The 19,607-nt window shown below is 36.9% G+C and overlaps 2 protein-coding genes across 3 annotated transcripts in view; one reads left to right on the plus strand and one right to left on the minus strand.

Annotated features, from left to right (window-relative positions):
- Positions 1-7,162: 7,162 nt before the first annotated feature.
- Positions 7,163-13,326, minus strand: NUDCD2 (NudC domain containing 2). The gene is made up of 4 exons (XM_019965362.2): positions 12,993-13,326; positions 10,787-10,835; positions 10,421-10,572; positions 7,163-7,657 (listed from the first exon to the last, which is right to left on the minus strand). The coding sequence occupies exons 1-4, from the start codon at positions 13,179-13,181 to the stop codon at positions 7,574-7,576; spliced, it is 474 nt and encodes a 157-aa protein (XP_019820921.1). The 5' UTR covers positions 13,182-13,326; the 3' UTR covers positions 7,163-7,573.
- A 190-nt stretch (positions 13,327-13,516) lies between these two features.
- HMMR (hyaluronan mediated motility receptor) overlaps positions 13,517-19,607 on the plus strand; it is a 33,485-nt gene continuing 27,394 nt past the window's right edge. Inside the window, exons 1-3 of one of the 2 annotated variants that reach the window (XM_019965359.2) lie at positions 13,517-13,851; positions 17,005-17,103; positions 17,588-17,670. In XM_019965359.2, coding sequence (XP_019820918.2) covers positions 13,806-13,851; positions 17,005-17,103; positions 17,588-17,670 — 228 coding nt within the window. In that variant the 5' untranslated portion in view covers positions 13,517-13,805. The remainder of the gene's footprint in view (positions 13,852-17,004; positions 17,104-17,587; positions 17,671-19,607) is intronic. The other variant, XM_019965361.2, reaches the window with a different exon arrangement.

A 19,607-nucleotide genomic window follows, 5' to 3' on the forward strand; every position in this document is an offset into this window, starting at 1 on the left:
TTCCTTTGCCAGGTGGTTTTCTATTTGTTTCTCTTCTAACTATTTTGGCAATGTGATAATAGCACCACAATAAAAAGCTGTCTCCACTCACTTTAAATTTAGCACTAAAGTACGAGGCATGGTGGGCTTCCCTGGTAGCTAACTGGTGAAAAATCCTGCCAATGCAGGAGACATAGGTTTGATCCCTGGTCTGCGAATATCCCCTAGAGAAGGAAATGGCAACCTGGGAAACTGTATTCTTGCCTGGGAAATCCCATGGACAAAGGAACCTGGTGGACTACAGTCCATGGGGTCACAGAGAGTCAGACATAACTTAGAGACTGAACAACAACAAGATACATGGTAAGGAAAAAAGTTATGATAGTATAGCTATTACCTAATTGACACTTTGCTTTCTAGTGGTTTTTTAAAGATAAACACAAGATGATGACAAATATGCTTAATATGCATCAAAAACTTGCTTTATGCATTGTTGGTCACTTTTATTATTTAGGTTCCATTGTATGGGCATGCCAAGTCACTTCAGTCATGTCTATACTCTTTATGACCCTATGGACTGTAACCCGCCAGGCTCCTCTGTCCAAGAAATTCTTCAGGCAAGGACACTAGAGTGGGTTTCCATGCCTTCCTCCAGGGCATCTTCCCAACTCGGGGATGGAATCCGTGTCATAATCTTACGTCTCCTGCATTGGCAGGTGGGTTCTTTACCACCATCGCCACATGGACTACCCCATCACTGTTACAACTGTCCTTAATACTAAATCACCCTCAGATTCAGCCCATCTGTAGTTGTGTGACTTTCTTACCTAATTAAACAGGATTCCAGCAGGTGGTTGGTAATGACAGGCAACCACCAGGTATTGTATTAGTCTGGTTAAACTGCTTGTTAATAATAAATGATTTTGAACTGTTCATTTAACTAACAAGCTAGAAAGTAGATACTGTAAGGAATTACTGAATAAAGAAAAACTTATAAAAGAAGGTTCCTATTGTATTTGACTCAGGTTAGATTGAATAATCCTTGTTTTCATAAGTGCTGTTTTTTAAAATAGGCACTTTAACCTTTTCTAAATTATGTGGCATACTTTTTAAAAACTAGATATTTCTGATCTAACATTTGTGGTTAGCAGTGATGGTTTTTACTGTCAGGTACTATTGTCAGATATTTTAGATGAATCATTTCATGTTATTCTCCAAACTGAATGAGAGTATCCCATTTACAAATAAACCAGAACAGCAGAGCAGGTAAGAGATAAGCCCAAGGTCACATACCTGTACTTGGATGTGAGATTCAAATCCAGGCAATTGTGACTCAGGCTATGTTCCTAAACACTCTGCGCATTACTTCCCAAAATAGATTAAATGGACTTATGTGAAACTGTATCAAAGTTAATAGAGTAAAGTATATTAAAAAATGATAAAAGAATTCACCAAGATATGAATCTTAAATATGTATGCACCTAACATCAGAGCTTACAAATACAAGAAGTAATACAAACTAACAGCAGTGAAAGGTCATATGGACAAAGCTTCAGTTGCAGGCTTAAAAGATTCCACTCAGTAACGTATAGTACTAGAAAATCAACAAGGATGTAGGACTGAAAAGTACCAACAACCATATGGATCTACTTTATTTAAAATTCATCCCAAAATAGAATAAGCATTCTTTTCAAGTGAATGTGGCATAGTCACCAAGAGAGAATATATCTTGGGTCATAAACAAAGAAATGAACTAAAATCATATAAAATGTGTTCCCTGACCATAAAACTAGAAAAGAGTTAAAGGGACAATCTCCAAACACTTGGAAGTTAAATAAGAAACATCTATGAATAATCCATGCCTGTAAGGGAAAGTCTAAAAAGAGAATGTATTTTGAACTTAATGAAAATATCAAAATACATGGAATGCCACTAAAGCAGTGCTTAGTAATCATAGTATCAATCATTTTTGTTAAAAAAGGTCTCAAAACTAGTAAATTTCTATTTTAAGAAACTAGAAAAAGAGCAAAATAAACCCAAAGCAAGCACAAGGAAGTCTGAAGAAGGATGTGTTAAAAAAAAAGTGTATGAAACTGAAACAATAGGGCTAATTAAAATTAAAAAATTGGGGTTTGAAAAGAGCAACAGATAAACTTCTAGCAAGACTGATAAGAAATTTTAGGAATGAAAAGGATGGGAGAGAGAAGCAGGTTCAAAATTAGAAAATCAATATAATCCACCATACTAAGAGTCTAAAGGAAGAAAAAAAAAGGATCAACTGATATAGAAAAAAGCATTTGAGAGAATTCCAGTCCACTCATGAGAAAAATCAGCTAACAATTAATAGATGAGAATTTCCTCAATCTGATAAAGGTCATCAATGAAAGCATACAGTTAACATAATACTTAATGTTAGAATGCTTTCAAAACTAACATCTAGAACAAGACAGGGATGGCCATTTCCACCACCTCTTTTTTTCTAGCAAGTACAATGAAGCAAGAAAAGGAAACAAAAGACTACAAACTAGAGCAGACAAAAACTTTCCTGTCTGTGGTTTATGCAAAAATTTCCAAGGAGACAACTATCAAAGTCACAGGATCAAAAAGTTTCAAAAGGAAATAACTTACAACATCTTCAGAAAATGAACACTTAGGAATAAATATAAGATGTAAAGGTTCTAGAAGCAGAAAACAATAAAATGATCTAAATCAGAGGGGCTAAATGAAGAGATGCCCCATGTTCATGGATCAGAAGACATGCTATTCCAGTGGAAATTTCAGGACTTTTTGTTGTAGATAGACTAGCTGATTCTAAACTTTACATGAAAAAGCAAAGAAAATTAACACAGCGAAACCAATTCTGAAAAAGTTGAAGGAATCATGCTACCCAATTTTAAGACAAAGCTACCATTGTCAAGGCAGTGTTGTATTTGTGAAGGGAAAGACACACCGATTCATGGTATAGAACAGAGACCAAAAACACCCATATAAATAGCAATTGATTTTTGTGAAAAGTGCAAAAACAATTTAATGGAGAATGAATACCCTTTTCAACAAATGATTTTGAAACAACTGGATATCTATATGCTAAAAAATGAAACTCCACCTATATTTCACAGCTTCTCCAAAAAAAAAAAAAAAATAGGTCACAGATCTAAATGTAAAAGATAAAAATATAAAACTTTTAGAAGAAAACATTGGGAAGAAAATCCTCGTAACCTGGGATTTCAAAATTCTTAGACATGACACCAGAAGCATGATGAATTAGCCTATATCAAAACAGCATTCAGGCTTCAAAAGGCACTGTTGAGAAAGTAAAAATCATACAAAAAGAAAATATATGCAAATCATATATGATAAAGGGCTTGTCTCCAGAATATATATAAGAACTTTTACACTTCAATATTAAAGAGGCAGATAACCCATTAAAAATGGGCAAAGGATCTGAATAGACATTTTTTTCAAGGAAGATACACAAATGGTCAATAAGTACAAGATAAGATGTTCAACATAATTAGCCATCAGAGAAATGCAAATGAAAACCACAGCATGATACCACTCCACATTCACCAGGATGGCCAAGATCAAAAAATCACGTAACAAGTATTATGGAGAAACTGAAACTCATACTGCTGGTGAGAATGTAAAATGGTGTAGCTGCTTTGGAAAACAAACATGATTGGAAAACAAACAATCCTCCTCAAATGATTAAACATAAAATTTTTGAAAAACTTGAGATTACACTCCTCTGTAAGGAAATAATAGATGTACATAAAAATTTGTAGTTCAATGTTTATAGCATATTCATAGTAGCCAAACAGTGGAAACCTCCCAGATGTCCATCAACTGACAAATGGGTAAATAATGTGGTAATCATACAATGGAATATCATCCAGCCAGACAGAATGAAGCGCTGACATTCTAGAACATGGATGAACTTCTAAAACCTTATGTAAGTTAAACCAGAAACAAAAGACCACATTATGACTCCATGTATATGAAATATCCGTAACAGAGAAATCTGAGGTGAAAAGTAAGTAGTGATTGCTTGAGGGGGTTGGGTATATGTGTGGAGGGTGATAGTTAAGAAAATACAGGTTTCAGGGATTTCCCTGGTGGTCCAGTGGTTAAGAATCTGCCGTCGAGTGCAGGGGGCCTGGGTTCAATCCCAGGCAGGGAACTAAGATCTCACATGCCACAGGCAACTAAGCACCACAGTGAAGACTCAGCACAGCCAAAATATAAGAGAAAAAAATAAGGGTTTGGTTTTTTTGAGGTGATGAAAATTAAAGTTGACTATGGTGATAGTTGAATATATGACTATACGAAAAACCACTGAGAAATTATATACTTTTATGAATAAAGTATATGGGATGTGAATTCTCTCTCAAAGCTATCTTTTAAAAAGGATTACATATGATTCTATTTCAATGAAATTCTTGAAAAAAACAAAATATAGAGGCAGAGACTAAAATCAGTGGACTCCAGGGTTTGACGCTAGGAGTAGGGTATGACTATAAAGAGAACATGAAGGAGATTTTGTGGTGGTAGAACTGTTCAGTTTCCTGATTTTGGAGGTGTTCACACATATATCTAGACTTCCCTGGTGGGTCAGATGGTAAAGCGTCTACCTACAATGCGGGAGACCTGGGCTCAATCCCTGGGTTAGGAAGATCTCCTGGAGAAGGAAATGGCAGACCACTCCAGTACTCTTGCCTGGAGAATCCCATGGATGGAGGAGCCTGGTAGGCTACAGTCCAAGGGGTTGCGAAGAGTCGAACATGACTGAGCGACTTCACTTTCACACATATATCTATGTAAGTTAAAATTCACAAAACTACAAACAAGTTAATTTTACTTATGTTTATTCAAAATATATTTTAAAAAGTTTTAATGTCAAAAAGATAAACCAATTAAAAAAAAATCTCTTCCCCATTCATCCTTTAAGTTATTGGGCAAAATGAACAACACAGCTATCTTGCCAAAGGGTGTGCCTGGGCTGTAGTGGACAAGTGGGGCATCAAAAACCAAGCAAGTCAAACAGGTACCTCTGCTTAGCACAGGGTGTTGAAGGCTGAGCAGATTGAGAAAGGCATTCGCATGGGAAGATGACCTAGAATGGGGAACCAAATATATTAAGGATAACAAGATCAGGTATCTCACGTTGAAAGTTTTGTATAATGGGAGAGAGTAAAATGAACCCCATGGGGTCAGAAATCAATGTTTAAGTGTGAACTCATGGTTTTCAACATATGTGTAGACATAAATGTATAGATGTAAACATATGCATAATACACACACACAAACAGCAACTGCTAACAGATCCTGGTTTCTAAACACCATTCTTCACAGAGAACCAGGACTCTGGAAAAATGGCTGATTCTTGGCCAAGGGTAGGGAAGGCATAAGAAGCCTGGAATATCTTATGCCAGAGAATGAGAAATTGCTCAAATACTAACGGAAACATGTCAAAAGGACATAAAAGCCATCTACAAGAAATTTCCACTGGCCAAATCTAGAAAAATTTTGAGGATAAAAGTAATGGGAATAATAGATTTTTACTCAATGAATAAAGTGGAAATAATGAGTGTGTATTATATAAGACATACATTTAAAGCTTGATGAGAAACAAGGTAATACTTTGAAACTACATCACACAAAATATACTTAAGTCATAAGCATGAAAGAATGGCTTTGTAGTGGAGAAGATGGGCAGACACCACTTCATCAATGATCTAAGTATAGCTGTCCCTCAGCTTCTGCAGGGTATTGGAGCCAGCAATCCCCTCAAACATCAAAATCCACAGATGTTCAATAATATGACATCATGTTTGCATATAACCTACATATAATCTACCCACATCCTCCCTGATACTGTAAATCACCTCTAGAGTTATAATACCTAATAAAATACAATGTAAATACTATGTAAATAGTTATAAACACAACATAAATGCTATGTAACTAGTTTCTTGTTGCAAGGCAAATTCAAGTTTTGCTATTTGGAAGCTTCTGCACTTTTTTTTTTTTTTTTTAACTATTTTCTATCCTTGGTTGATTGAGAGTTTGAAAACCACCAATATGGCAGGCCAACAGTAAACACTATCAGAAAAAGGGTGAACTGTAACCAGTAACTTGTGACAGGATGCAGTAAGAACACAGTATCACTTCTCTTCTGCAACGGTCAGATTCATAACCTGATTCTCATCGTGTAGAAATATCAGACAAAACACACCATAATAGATGTACAAAACTAGCCTGTGATCTTCTAAAGTGTCATGGTTATAAAAGTCAAGGTTAATATGAAGACTTTTTCCAGTCTGAAGCATACTAAAGACCCCTGATATCAAAAAGTGAGAAATGGGGAATTCCATGGCAGACCAGTAGTTAGGATTCATTACTCTCACTGCTGGGAGCCTGGGTTCAATTCCTAGTCAGGGAACTAAGATCCCACAAGTGGTGCAGCACAACCACAGAAATAAAACAAAAGGCAAGGCATGATTCTGACTGGATCCCTTTGCTATAAAGAACATTACTGGGACAATAAGCAAACTTGAATGGAATAAACGTCCAGAATTAGGTGGTCATAATGTGTCAGTGCTAAGTTCCTGATTTTAATGGTTGTATTTGAAGCTATGTAGGAGATGTCCTTTGAAGGAAATACACACTAAAGTACTCAGAGGTGACGGGGCATCATGTTATCAACTTACACAAAAACCTGGAGAATCAGGAAGAAGACAAGTCTGTGTGCTTTACTTGTAACTTCTCTATACATTCAAGACTATTCAAAATATTTAAAATTAGAAAGGACAAAAAGGATGAAAGAAAAAATTTCAAGACAATTCTTACCTATATGCCTGGATCAATGAAGATCAAAAAGATATCACTGAGTTATACTCATTGACTGTGTTTCTTGTCCCTAACAAAGGATTCACCAATAACCAAATTTGCTTCAGTGCTTCCTTTTGCATTAGTCTATTCTTATTGATACGTTTTTAGCTACTTTTCAATTTCTTGACATAAAGGCCTCTCTCAAAGAATAATATACTAATTCAGAAATTTTCAGTAACTCTTAAAATTAACTTAGAATATATTCATGAATTATTTTTTCCTTTCTGAAAGTTTTCTTCAGTAATACAATTTCCTTGTGTGAACTGGTACACTTAGACAAAGGGGTACACAATTCCTATTTAGAAAAATTTATTGAACATTATTCCTGCATCACAGTTATTGGAAGAAAAACTTAATATTCCCTGAAGGCACCCTGTCATTTCACATGATCTATACCCTAAAACTTTTTGTATTAAAAATACAGGCTAAATATGAAATTAGTAAAGTGCAGCATATAAAACATCATGCTGAGCAAAAACAAGTCCAAAATAAAAGTTACCACGTATCAATAGAATAGTTTCCACAGTATTTAAGATGTTTCCTATGTAAATCATATTTGAATGCAATTTTTAGAACCATATTTAAATGTATTTTGCAATTTGTTAACTAGGTATCCACATTTTTATTCCACCACATAATCTGTTCCTCTGATTAAGTTGGCAACATCTGCTAGGATCCACAAAACGCAGCAAGAAGGTCACAGTTATTTCTCAAGATTCGAGAAATCTGGTCCACCTTTAGTGTAGTTTCCTGAGATTTCTGCTCCACTGAAGTCAAAACCAGGATTCTAAAAGACATGGAAAAAAAAAAAATTCAGATAAAATTAAAAGGAAAAATATAAATAAGCCAAAAAGAAAATGGTAAAAAGATATAAACTGGCAACTGACAAAAAAGGAAATATATTAATAAATGGCCAATAAACATGAAAAGATATCCAATTTCACTGTAATCGCCAAAATGGAACCTAAAACTATGAGATTTTTTTCAATTTTCATATTTACAAATATTTAGAAGATTAGTATGCATATTATAATGTTCACAAGTGTATGGGCAAACATATTCTTTACCATCAGTATATAAACAGATTTTAATAATTAGCATTTTTTTGAGAGCTTATTATAGGCCAGGCAGGGTTCTAAGAGGTATATATATATATACACTAAAATATTCAATTCTCGTAACAGTCTTATAGAGGAAGTACTACCTCTGGCTTCAGTTGTTTAAGAGGCATTTTACTTATTCAACAAACATATATTAAGTTGCTACTGTTTAGAAGACACCATGAAAGGCATGCAGAATTTAAGAGTGAACAAAATAGACAAAAGATCCCTGTTCTGGTGTATATTCTAACAAGAGGACAAATAATAAACCCTAAGCTACCTGGTGCATGGGCCAGCACACTTTTTTGTGAAGAGTCAAGTAGTAAATATCAATACTTTAGGCACTGAAGGCCACATAGTCTCAGTCACGGCCAAGACTTAATTCTGCTGCTGCTATATAAAAGACAATACACAAACAAATGAGCATAGCTGTGTTCCGGTAAAACATTTCCTTCAAAAGCAGGCAGTGGGCTAGATTTGACTGCTGGCTATAGTTTGTCAGCCCCATGATGCAGTGTATTAAAAGTCAGTAAGTGTTATAGAAAAGAAAAAAGATGTAGGGTAAAGTAAGGAAAATGAGGAAATTAGAATATTCAAATAGGATCATCAAAATATGTTTCATTGAGAAATTGCTGGAAAACAGTGAAGAAATCAGGTAAACTTTGGGAAAAGAGCACTGCAGTCAAAAGGACAGAGAAGGAATGGTCAGGCATGTTTAATAAAAGGCAGAAATGCCAGCATGGCTAGAGCAGAATGAATGAGAGGGGCAGCAGCAGGACAGGAGATCAGAGACGTCAGGGAGGACCAGATGAGTCTGGGCCTTGTAAAAGACTTTGTCTTTTACTTGAGTGAAAGAGTTCTGAGAAGTAATATTGTCTGATTTACATTTTAAAAGGACTGCTCTAGCTGCTATTTTCACAAGACTGCAGCTTGGCAAGGGTAGAAGTAAAGAGAACAATTAAAAGGTCATTAAGAAACACTTTCCTGGTGGCACAGTGGATAAAAATCTGCCTGACCAATGCAGGGTTCACGAGTTCAATCCCTGGTCCGGGAAGATTCCACATGCCAAGGAGCAGTTGAGCCTGTGTTCTCGAGCCAGGAAGCCGCAACTACTGAGCCCATGGGCTGCAACTACTGAAGCCTACACACTCTAGGGCCTGCAAGTCCCAACTAAGGAGCTCCTGTGCTGCAACAACTGAAACCCGTGCATCCAGAGCCTGTGCTCTGCAGCAAGAGAAGCCACCGCAATGAGAAGCCAGTGCACTGCAACTAGAGAAGAGCCCCTGCTTTCTGAAACTAAAGAAAGCTGGTGTGCAGCAATGAAGACCCAGTTCAAGCCAAAAAGAAAACCGGGTAGGGGGAAGGTCATTAGACTAACCTAAGCAAGACTTTAAAGGTGGTCCAGGTGAGAGTGGTGGTAGAATGGTGGTGATGTGCAATCAAACTCTAAACATACCTAGAAGGCCGTGACAGTAAGGCTCCTGACAAGCAGGGTGTGAGACAAAGAGAAGAGTGGAGGATGATTCCCCAATGTTGTTCCATCAGAACAACCAGTTTCTATCAGATGAGATGAGAAGGCACAATAAATGTGTGAGGGAAATTAGGAAGTTCACTTGGATATGTTGAGTTGGATATGTCTGTTAAACAGCCAAGATGTTAAGTAAACAACTGGATAACGCAGTTCTGACATTCTGTAAAAAGTCTAGGCTAGAGACATACATTTGGGAATCATCATCATTTATGTAGAAATTATCTATCAAAACTTTAACAGTGCTTTGATCCAATAATTCTCCTAGATAGCTATGTTAAAGGAAAATGTGAGTATTTTCAGAGATGAAAGCACAAACTTTGTTTGAAATAGACACAGAGAAATCTAAATCTCATCAAAGAGGAAGAGCTAAGTAAAAATAATACACTTAAACTAGGAAACACTCTAAAGCAATTAAAAGGAATGAATTTTATCCACATGTACTAGTACGGAAAGAGACCTAAGACATATTATTAAATGAAAAAGCTACATGATGATACATACTGTGTGATCCTCCACTTATATTAAAAAAAACAAAACAATAAACTCAATGTATTGAGATGAGAATGAGACAGAGATACCGAATGGGAGATACTAAAGGGCCTTTCACTTTTTTACACGACGTATGTACTGAGAGAATTTTTATCAGTTTATTCATGAACTACTGATGCAAACTAAATAAATTTAAACTTAGATATCACAGTGGTACAGATAAATTCCTCTGGGGCAGCAGGGGTGGGGTAGTGAGGTTAAATCCCTATATAGAAAGGCCAGTCAGTTTTCTAACCATTAAACTGAAAAAATTTATCTGAAGAATGCTAGCAATTTTTTAAAATGACGTTTGAGTTTTGATTTCAAGTAATAATTATTCTATGAGTTTAAGATGTTTAACTACACATATTCTTCAACTGATCTGACTTACTTCTTTCTGAAATCTCTCTAATGTAAGTTTTCTCTGCATTTGGTCTTGCACCCAAGGGTCAGCTGCATAATCAGATTCTAGAAGAGAAGTCCAACAATTTGCTGCATCTCTCTTCGTCTTTGTAAGAACAATACGGACCATTTTTCTATCCTCTAAACAAACAAACAATCACAAAGAAATCAAAGTTCATCATTAATTTATATTTTCAGAAACCTAATTAGGAAATGTTGACATACAATTGTTTTCAATACATTCCTTTACTATAGCTTACAAAGTTGCAAATCTACAGCAGGGGGAAACATACTAATTTCCAAGACAAAATTAACTTTTAAAAAGATTCTAAGAAATGTAATAGATTACCCTTACCCAGAGTCCATGTTCCCTCATCAGCTATTGTAGAGTCAAAGAGTTTGCCCTGAAAAATAAACATATGAGGTACTAAAAGAAATTCCATTAATTTTCATAAAGTTTTCCGGATTTAAGACTTCCCTTATTTCCTGTCTAATCTACATATAACTACTTAATTTGTTTAGAGTAGGGAGAACAAATTTTCTACCATTTCAACACATCGATAGGTGGCCAACCCTAAGTTCCTGCCTAGCGAGTAAAAGAGAACCTAGTTTACACGATGGAGTATATACTACAGTAAAGAACACAGAGCACTCTACAAAAAGATCAGGGCTCCTTAATTTTTAGAAGATGAAGAACTACTACTGATTGGTCAAATGTGATGTCAACATCTGAAGTGTGTTAACTTTACCAATAAACTACAAAAAGAACTCTCCTACAGATATTAAGGAAAAATATCTTAATATAAACTTTAAAAAAAACTGGTTCAATCTCTTTGTAAGGCAGTTTAGCATTAAAAGAAAAAAAAAATGAAAGCACACACATTCGTATATACCTATGATGTCAGATGAGTTGTGACTGATTTTTCAGAAACTCTTGTTTTAAGAAAGAACTAAGTAAAATATAAGTTTAAAAGAGACTGCACCTGCTCAAATCCAATTTGATTTGTTGCTACTTACCAAATTTTAGCTTTCGGAAATGAAATTAACATGTCACATTAAAAAAAGAAAACAGTCTTTTCAGATGTCAATTCAGGGGGTGGGGGGGGGGGGGTGTGTGTGAATACTACTTGTATAAATGTACCTAAAATCCTAAAGACAGAGTTATTGCCAAATTCCCTGCTGCTGCTGCTAAGTCCCTTCAGTCGTGTCCGACTCTGTGCGACCCCATAGACGGCAGCCCACCAGGCTCCCCCGACCCTAGGATTCTCCAGGCAAGATTCTGGAGTGGGTTGCCATTTCCTCCTCCAATGCATGAAAGTGATGTCGCTCAGTCGTGTCCGACTCTTCACCACCCCATGGACTGCAGCCCACCAGGCTCCTCCGTCCATGGGATTTTCCAGGCAAGAGTACTGGAGTGGGGTGCCATTGCCTTCTCCGCCAAATTCCCTAGGTTACTGCAATTACTAAAGTAAATTTGAAATGTAATTTGAAATCACCATTCAGTAAATTATAAATAGCACAACTATTCAGAAAGGTCATCAAGAGCCAAGCTGACATAAATCAGTGTCTTTCACATAAATCTTCCTTTTCCGAGACACTCAAAACACTTTCATATTAAGATAATAATAGGAACATGTAGTGCAAGCTTATTACATATTAGTTATTACCTACTCCAAGCTCTTCACTCATAGATACCATGCTACTTTTAAAATGATCCTATGAGAAAGGTACTATAATTATCCCACTTTAGGGATGAAGGCTTAGAAAATGAATAATCTCTTGCCCAAGGTTACAACTGGGAAAATGGCCAAGCCAGGTATACTCTCAAGCAGTCTCCCTTCACCATTACACAACACTGCCATCAAATATCTGGGGCTTCTAAGCTGAAGAAGAAATCTAACTTCAAGTTAACTGAATTAAACTATACATTTTAACAAGGAAGAAATGGGTCCCAGACCCAAAGGATACTGATAAGAATAAAAGGGATATCCATTACTTTCTTCACAACTTCTTGACCACTGGCTTGAACACTCCACAAACTTACAGAATTTTTCCAATTTTAGATGAGAAAATAAATCAACGGACATCACTTCCAAATCCTCAACCCAACATCTTTATTTTCGTTTTTCATTTCCTATAACCTCCTATATATTTATTGATTTAATTATGCCTCCCTGCGTAAAGGAACAGTATCTGGCTCGTTCACCGCGGTCCTCCCAGCACCAAGATCAGTGCCTGGAGGTACAGATGTCAAAAAATATTTGTTTTCCTTCAACGATCTAGTTAGGCAGTTCTCAGTGAAGACCCGCAGAGGAGTTTCATTTGGCTTACAAACAAAGCAAGGTAAACTGGCTAGTTTCATGCCAACTTCAAACAACGAACGGCCCTGAGGTCAGGGGCTCCGACCAGGCCAAAATCAGGGCAATCTTATTCACCCTTCGGCCAGCCAGAGAGGCCTAACGGCCTTCCAGTAATCTTTCCATGGAAACCATGAACTTGAGGACTCCGGAATTTGGGGAGGCCGGGAAGAAAATGAGCACAAGCCCCGACCTAGCCGCTACCTTGAGGATCTCGCGGCCACCCACGGCCAGCGCTACATGCCGGCTCTGCAGGCCGCACTGGATATCCTGGGCGCGAGTGCCTGGCGGCACCTGAACTTCAATGAACACCTCCTCCAAGGTCTGGTACCACTGGCCCCACGGCGTTCCGCACGGAACCACCCCACTGCGCTCCTCAAACGGGGCTGACATACTCCAGTCGCCTCCCGGAAGCGGTGGCACCGAGCAAGCAGAGTTCACGCCCGGAATCCCCGCCTTGAGCCACACCCCGGCTGTCTCCGCTCGGGTCACTGCACATGCGCAGAAATGTAACCTGCGGTCTCCGCTTGAGTGCGCGTTTCCCTTTCAGTTGGCCATTGAGGAGGCCGACAGGACCCAGGTTTAAGGAACTGAAATCCAGAAAAGTTCGCATCTAAGGAACGATGGAAGAGGGGTGGACTCAGAGAAGTTAGAATTCATTACACTGCCACCAATATGACGTCAAAAGCGACGGAAAACTCGCTGGTGTGAACTGCGCTTGCGCAAACGCGGCTAATGCGTAGTTACAATTGAGTAACGCCAGTACTGATTGGACCAGTGAGCGAGAGGAGACAGTAGTAGCCTCCTATTGGATGGTGGCCTAAACGGGTCAAGTAATTTAACGCAGCGAGAGCCGAGGATGCAAGCTTTTTGGTCTTTGGCGTTCCGATTGGCTGACGTCGGTGGGCGGGAGTTAAGTGGGGCGATTTGAATTTGAAGCCAACAGGCCTAAACAACCCGCAGGATAGTAGCCGTAGACCGGTAGAGATCTTCGGTTTTGCGGAGCTGGTCGTCAGCATGTCCTTCCCTAAGGCGCCCCTGAAACGATTCAATGACCCTTCTGGTGCGTACGGGAAAAAGTGCTGGGGAACAGGATATGCTCTCACGCCCCTTGTCCTGCTTGGGTTCCCTTCATCAGAGGCAAATAGGCGATTTTTACGGCTGGGATGGGGCTCGTTAAATCGATCCATTTTCCTGAAACACATGCTAAACATTTAGTACTTGCCAGGCACTATTGAGGTTAAGGATATAACAGTGAGCGAAGCAAAGTCTCTGCTCCATGGAGTTTAATTCAGTTGGAGAATGCAGCCAATATACAATTAGTGCTGTGGAGAAGCTAAAGCCAAGGGAAGGGAATAGGAATTAGGAAGCATTGGTAGCTGTTGATCAAGTCCGGAGTCCTCACTTGTATATATGTGTGCGTATATACACATACATATATTTTACTATTGCTTTTGGTGTGGACTTGTGAATTTCTTTTGAATGTCCCATTCAGGCGTAAAAGAAGAAAGATTGGTAAAGGCAGTTTATAGGTATAAAATTATGGCAGTAGCACTTACTGAAAACACTATAGATGAAGTAAAGGGAGCAATTCCCCCAAATCCGTAATATTCATTATTTTATCCATAAAAGAATGGAAGCTTACATTTGCTCACTGTCATACAACCGAACTGGCAGAACAGGGGCCTGAAACCAGGCCTGCATGAATCCATCCTGTGCTCCTGAGCCCAGTGGATGCTAACTGTATTCAGGGACTGTGCTAAGGTCTTCCCTACTGGGTCTGGTTTATTCTTTCCAACAGCCAGGGGAGGCGTGTACAATTGTTCTCATTTTACAGGTGAGGAAACTAAGGGGGGTTGTAACTACTGAGCAGCCTGCAGGTGACAGAACTTAACATCACAGCTCATGATTTATCCATTATAATGTACACTTTTTAAGTCTCTCATTACATCTTAATTTCTGTCAAATAACATACAAACGGAAATGAGCATCACCCTGCTCACAAAGGAAGGCCAGTGAAGAATTGGATCAACACAAGCTTATTTTTTAACTAAAGACTTAAGGACCATATAATTTGTCAAACATTCAAAGAACTACTCTAAGTTATGTCATTGTGTCCTTTTAGGAGATTTGTTTGCTTTATAATATATTGAACTGGTTTTGACAATTACATAAAACTTTAGGCTCACAGCTTTATTAATAATAAGTGACCATTTATTTGATGCTTAGTGTGTGTATTAGGCACTGCAATGATTTTATGTTACTCCAGTAATTCAAACAACCAAAGTATGAGGTAGATACTATTTTTTTAGCCCTGTTTCATGAATGAAGAACAGTCTCACATAGAAATAACTTTCCAAGGGTCTTAAAGTTAGATTGGAAAAGGAGAGAGTATAATGTTCTTATTCATCATCTTCTCCCTGTGGCTACAAAGTACCTGGCCCATACTATTATCATACCAGATTTACTATTGCTTTTGGTGTGGACTTGTGAATTTCTTTTGAATGTCCCATTCAGGCGTAAAAGAAAAAAGATTGGTAAAGGCAGTTTATAGGTATAAAATTATCATACCAGATTGACAGACAAATCTGGATTTGAACCCTAATCTAACTGATTACTATACAAAACTCTGTTCCCAATCCTACATCCCCAGGGACTTTCTGTTTTCTCTGCCACACTACCAAACTCTACCTTGAGGTAAATACTGAGGGTAGGGATGTGATTGAGACTGTCCCTAACTTCAAGCAGTTTTGTCTAAGGTGGGAGATGGATAAGTACATTAGTATAGGCCATTACAAAACTGCAGGAAGTTCTGCAATAGGAATAGTACGTGCAAGCTGCTATGGAATGGAGGTTCTAGCTTGATGTGGGCATTTGGAGAAAATGGAAGAGGTGACATCCAGACTGAGATCTAAAGTAATTAAGAGCCAGATCTCAAGTCATCTTTGCATAAGTACATGGAAATACCTTTGATTTGAGACTCTAGTTACATGAGGTTATACAGTATAAATTGCTGGAACATAGAAATACAGTCTAGTGTAGTTTGTACTTTGCATAGCATGGCTTTATAGATTTCCTAATGTACTGAAATTAGACACAGATGGATCATCACTAAATTTTTATTCCAAGCTAAATCTTCAGGGCTAGACATTTTTAGTAGCATAATTTCTAAAATCTCAGTGACTCTCTTTGAATAGATTTGATTCCAAATATTTTATTTCTTAATTCAGTTCTTACTAACAGCTGTGTTGCTTGTTCTGACATGTTCATCTCAAGACTGGACATGTCCATCCCAAGACTGTCTTTGTTGTTTTGCTGAGTTGTCTGTGTTCCTTTGACCTAACTGAAATAAATATCACTGGGAAGATAATGATACTTTTCTTCACAGAGAGGCCTACTTTATAATATCAAATGTGCTAATTTTACATTTGAAAATGAAGCATTTAAAAAAAATGTATTAGAGTATAATTGATTTACAATGTTGTGTTAGTTTCAGGTGTGCAGCATAGTGATTCAATTATACATATATTTATAGGTTTTCAGATTCTTTTCCTATATAGATTATTACAGAATATTGAGTAGAGTTTCCTGTGCTATATAATAGGTCTTTGTTGGAGATCTGTTTTATATATAGTATTATGTGTATGTTAATCCCAAGCTTCTAATTTATCCCTCCTCTCCACATTTCCCCTTTGGTACATGTTTGTTTTTGAAATCTGTTTCTGTTTTGTGAATAAGTTACTTTATGTCATTTTTTTAATTAGGAAAGAAATTTATTAATGTATTTTTACATTTATGCTACTCACTTTACTATTACTTTTTTTAATTGAAGTATAGTTGATTTATGATATTGTGTTAGTTTTACGTGTACAGAAAAGTGACTCAATTATATTTTTTCTGACTTATTTTCTATTATAGGTTATTATAAGATAGTGAATATAATTCCCTGTGCTGTACAGTAAATCCTTGTTGTTTATCTGTTTTATGTCTAGTGGTTTGTATGTATTAATCCCATACTTAAAATTTATCCCTCTACCTCCTACACTTTTGTAACTGTAAGTTTGTTTTTTGTGTTTGTGAATCTGTTTCTGCTTTGCATATGGATTCATTTGTATTAATTTTTAGATTCCACATATAAATGATATATGATTTTTGTAAAACATGTTAACGTGTAAGTCACATTAGATGAGATTTTAATGTTTTATTTTTCTTCTAGGATGTGCACCATCCCCAGGTGCTTATGATGTTAAAACTTCAGAAGTATTGAAAGGACCAGTATCCTTTCAGAAGTCACAAAGATTTCAAAAGCAAAAAGGTAATGGATCCCAAAATAGAATAATGGTTATATGATCTTGTAAATTTTGAAGTTAAGGATAACATTATTTAAATTTAAAGATGCTATAACATTTCTAAAAATATGAAGCTACAACTATATTTAAATTTTCTTAATTGATAGATATACAAAAGGGTCGACTTCTGAATAACACTTTTATCATTACACTGTCATATAACCAGAAAAATTAAGTAAGACACTCACATAGACATGTAGTTTTCCTTTTGGTAATTACATTAATCCTCTTGGAGAATATTAGAGGGAATATTAGGAAAATCAAGAAAGTGTTAAAATGTGTAAAGAAATGTGTCATTTGTGCAACTAATTATTTGAAAATGTACAATCAAGAAAAGAATAATTTTATATTGCTTCACTAATAGTTTCTATAAGGAATTTGGGAATTGGTATTTTGTCTGTACTTCAAACATGTAAGCATGAAACATGATCTGTACAATTCATTTTATAGCAGAATCACAACAAAATCTTAACGTTGACAAAGAAACTACCTTGCCTGTTTCAGCAAGAAAAGTCAAGACTTCAGGATTAAAGGTGAGGTGCCCTTATATTCTAGCTGGTTCATCAACTGTATCATAAAAACATTTCTGAAAGGTATTATATTTGACTAGAGTAAGTTCAGTTTATAAATTAAGGTAATCAATAAATCTATAAATGAGTAAAACATTATCATTGGAACTCTAGTAAGTTTTACTTATCAGCCTATGTCATTACTAAATATATTGTGTTTAAATGTACCCTTAGTTCAGAATTACAAAATGGTCTCCACTTCTCAGTCATTTCTATAGATGGATAAGCTATATAATACCTAGTGAGCCCTTAAAAATTATGTAATGCTTTGATTTTTTGAGTTATCATGATTTGACTTTACAAAGTAAGGGGAGGGTAAATATTGATGAAGGAAAAGAAAAAACCATTCTAATGTCCACAAGGGTTTGCCATTCAGAAACTGCCACAGAGTGGGAGGAGATTAAATCCTTAATATCTTTATGTTAGGACTTGTGCAGGAGTGTACTATTACTGTTTCCATTAGTTCATAAAGCAAGTTGTACTTTCTTAAGGACTTGTACAACTTGGTATTTAAATGTGAAAAAGATTCAGAGTTGGGAAAGAGTTCCCAAGCTCTTTGGTTAGAAAACCAAAGCTATAAGCTAAGCTTATTCATGTTTATTCACTTGACAATTACCTAAATCTCTTATTCTATTAAAAAAAAAAAACTGTGGTTGTCCAGTATGAAAGTGGTAAACCACATGTAGCTACTCAGCACTTGAAAATGAAAAATTAGATTTTTAGCATTATTTGATTTTAATTAAGTCTGAATTTGGCAATAAGGGGTTCATGATCTGAGCCACAGTCAGCTCCCAGTCTTGTTTTTGCTGACTGTATAGAGCTTCTCCATCTTTGGCTGCAAAAAATATAATCAATCTGATTTCGGTGTTGACCATCTGGTGATGTCCATATGTAGAGTCTTCCCTTGTGTTGTTGGAAGAGGGTGTTTGTTATGACCAGTGCATTCTCTTGGCAAAACTCTTAGCCTTTTCCCTGCTTCATTCAGTATATCAAGGCCAAATTTGCCTGTTACTCCAGGTGTTTCTTGACTTCCTACTTTTGCATTCCAGTCCCCTATAATGAAAAGGACATCTTTTTTGGGTGTTAGTTCTAGAAGGTCTTGTAGGTCTTCATAGAACCGTTCAACTTCAGCTTCTTCAGCATTACTGGTTGGGGCGTAGACTTGGATTACTGTGATATTGAGTGGTTTGCCTTGGAAACAAACAGAGATCGTTCTGTCGTTTTTTGAGATTGCATCCAAGTACTTCATTTCGGACTCTTTTGTTGACCATGATGGCTACTCCATTTCTTCTGAGGGATTCCTGCCCGCAGTAGTAGATATAATGGTCATCTGAGTTAAATTCACCCATTCCAGTCCATTTTAGTTCGCTGATTCCTGGCTGGTTTTAGAAAAGACAGAGGAACCAGAGATCAAATTGCCAACATCCACTGGCTCATAGAAAAAGCAAGAGAGTTCCAGAAAAACATCTATTTCTGCTTTATTGACTATGCCAAAGCCTTTGATTTTGTGGATCACAATAAACTGTGGAAAATTCTTCAAGAGATGGGAATACCAGACCACCTGACCTGCCTCTTGAGAAATCTATATGCAGGTCAGGAAGCAACAGTTAGAACTGGACATGGAACAACAGACTGGTTCCAAATAGGAAAAGGAGTATGTCAAGGCTGTATATTGTCACCCTGCTTATTTAACTTCTATGCAGAGTACCTCATGAGAAACACTAGGCTGGAAGAAGCACAATCTGGAATCAAGATTTCTGGGAGAAATAGCAGTAATCAATCAATCTCAGATATGCAGATAACACCACCCTTATGGCAGAAACTGAAGAGGAACTAAAGAGTTTCTTGATGAAAGTGAAAGAGGAGAGTGAAAAAGTTGGCTTAAAGCTCAACATTCAGAA

The sequence above is a fragment of the Bos indicus genome, chromosome 7, assembly GCF_029378745.1.
Source record: "Bos indicus isolate NIAB-ARS_2022 breed Sahiwal x Tharparkar chromosome 7, NIAB-ARS_B.indTharparkar_mat_pri_1.0, whole genome shotgun sequence".
In the NCBI taxonomy this organism is placed as follows: domain Eukaryota; kingdom Metazoa; phylum Chordata; class Mammalia; order Artiodactyla; family Bovidae; genus Bos; species Bos indicus.

Excerpts from the sequence above, each read along its gene's own strand:
- NUDCD2 (XM_019965362.2), bottom strand. The coding sequence starts at position 13,181 with ATGTCAGCCCCGTTTGAGGAGCGCAGTGGGGTGGTTCCGTGCGGAACG. Across the intron at positions 10,573-10,786 it reads TGAGGGAACATGGACTCTGG|AGGATAGAAAAATGGTCCGT; the intron begins GTAAGGGTAATC and ends TTGTTTGTTTAG. Across the intron at positions 7,658-10,420 it reads TAGAGAGATTTCAGAAAGAA|AATCCTGGTTTTGACTTCAG; the intron begins GTAAGTCAGATC and ends CATGTCTTTTAG.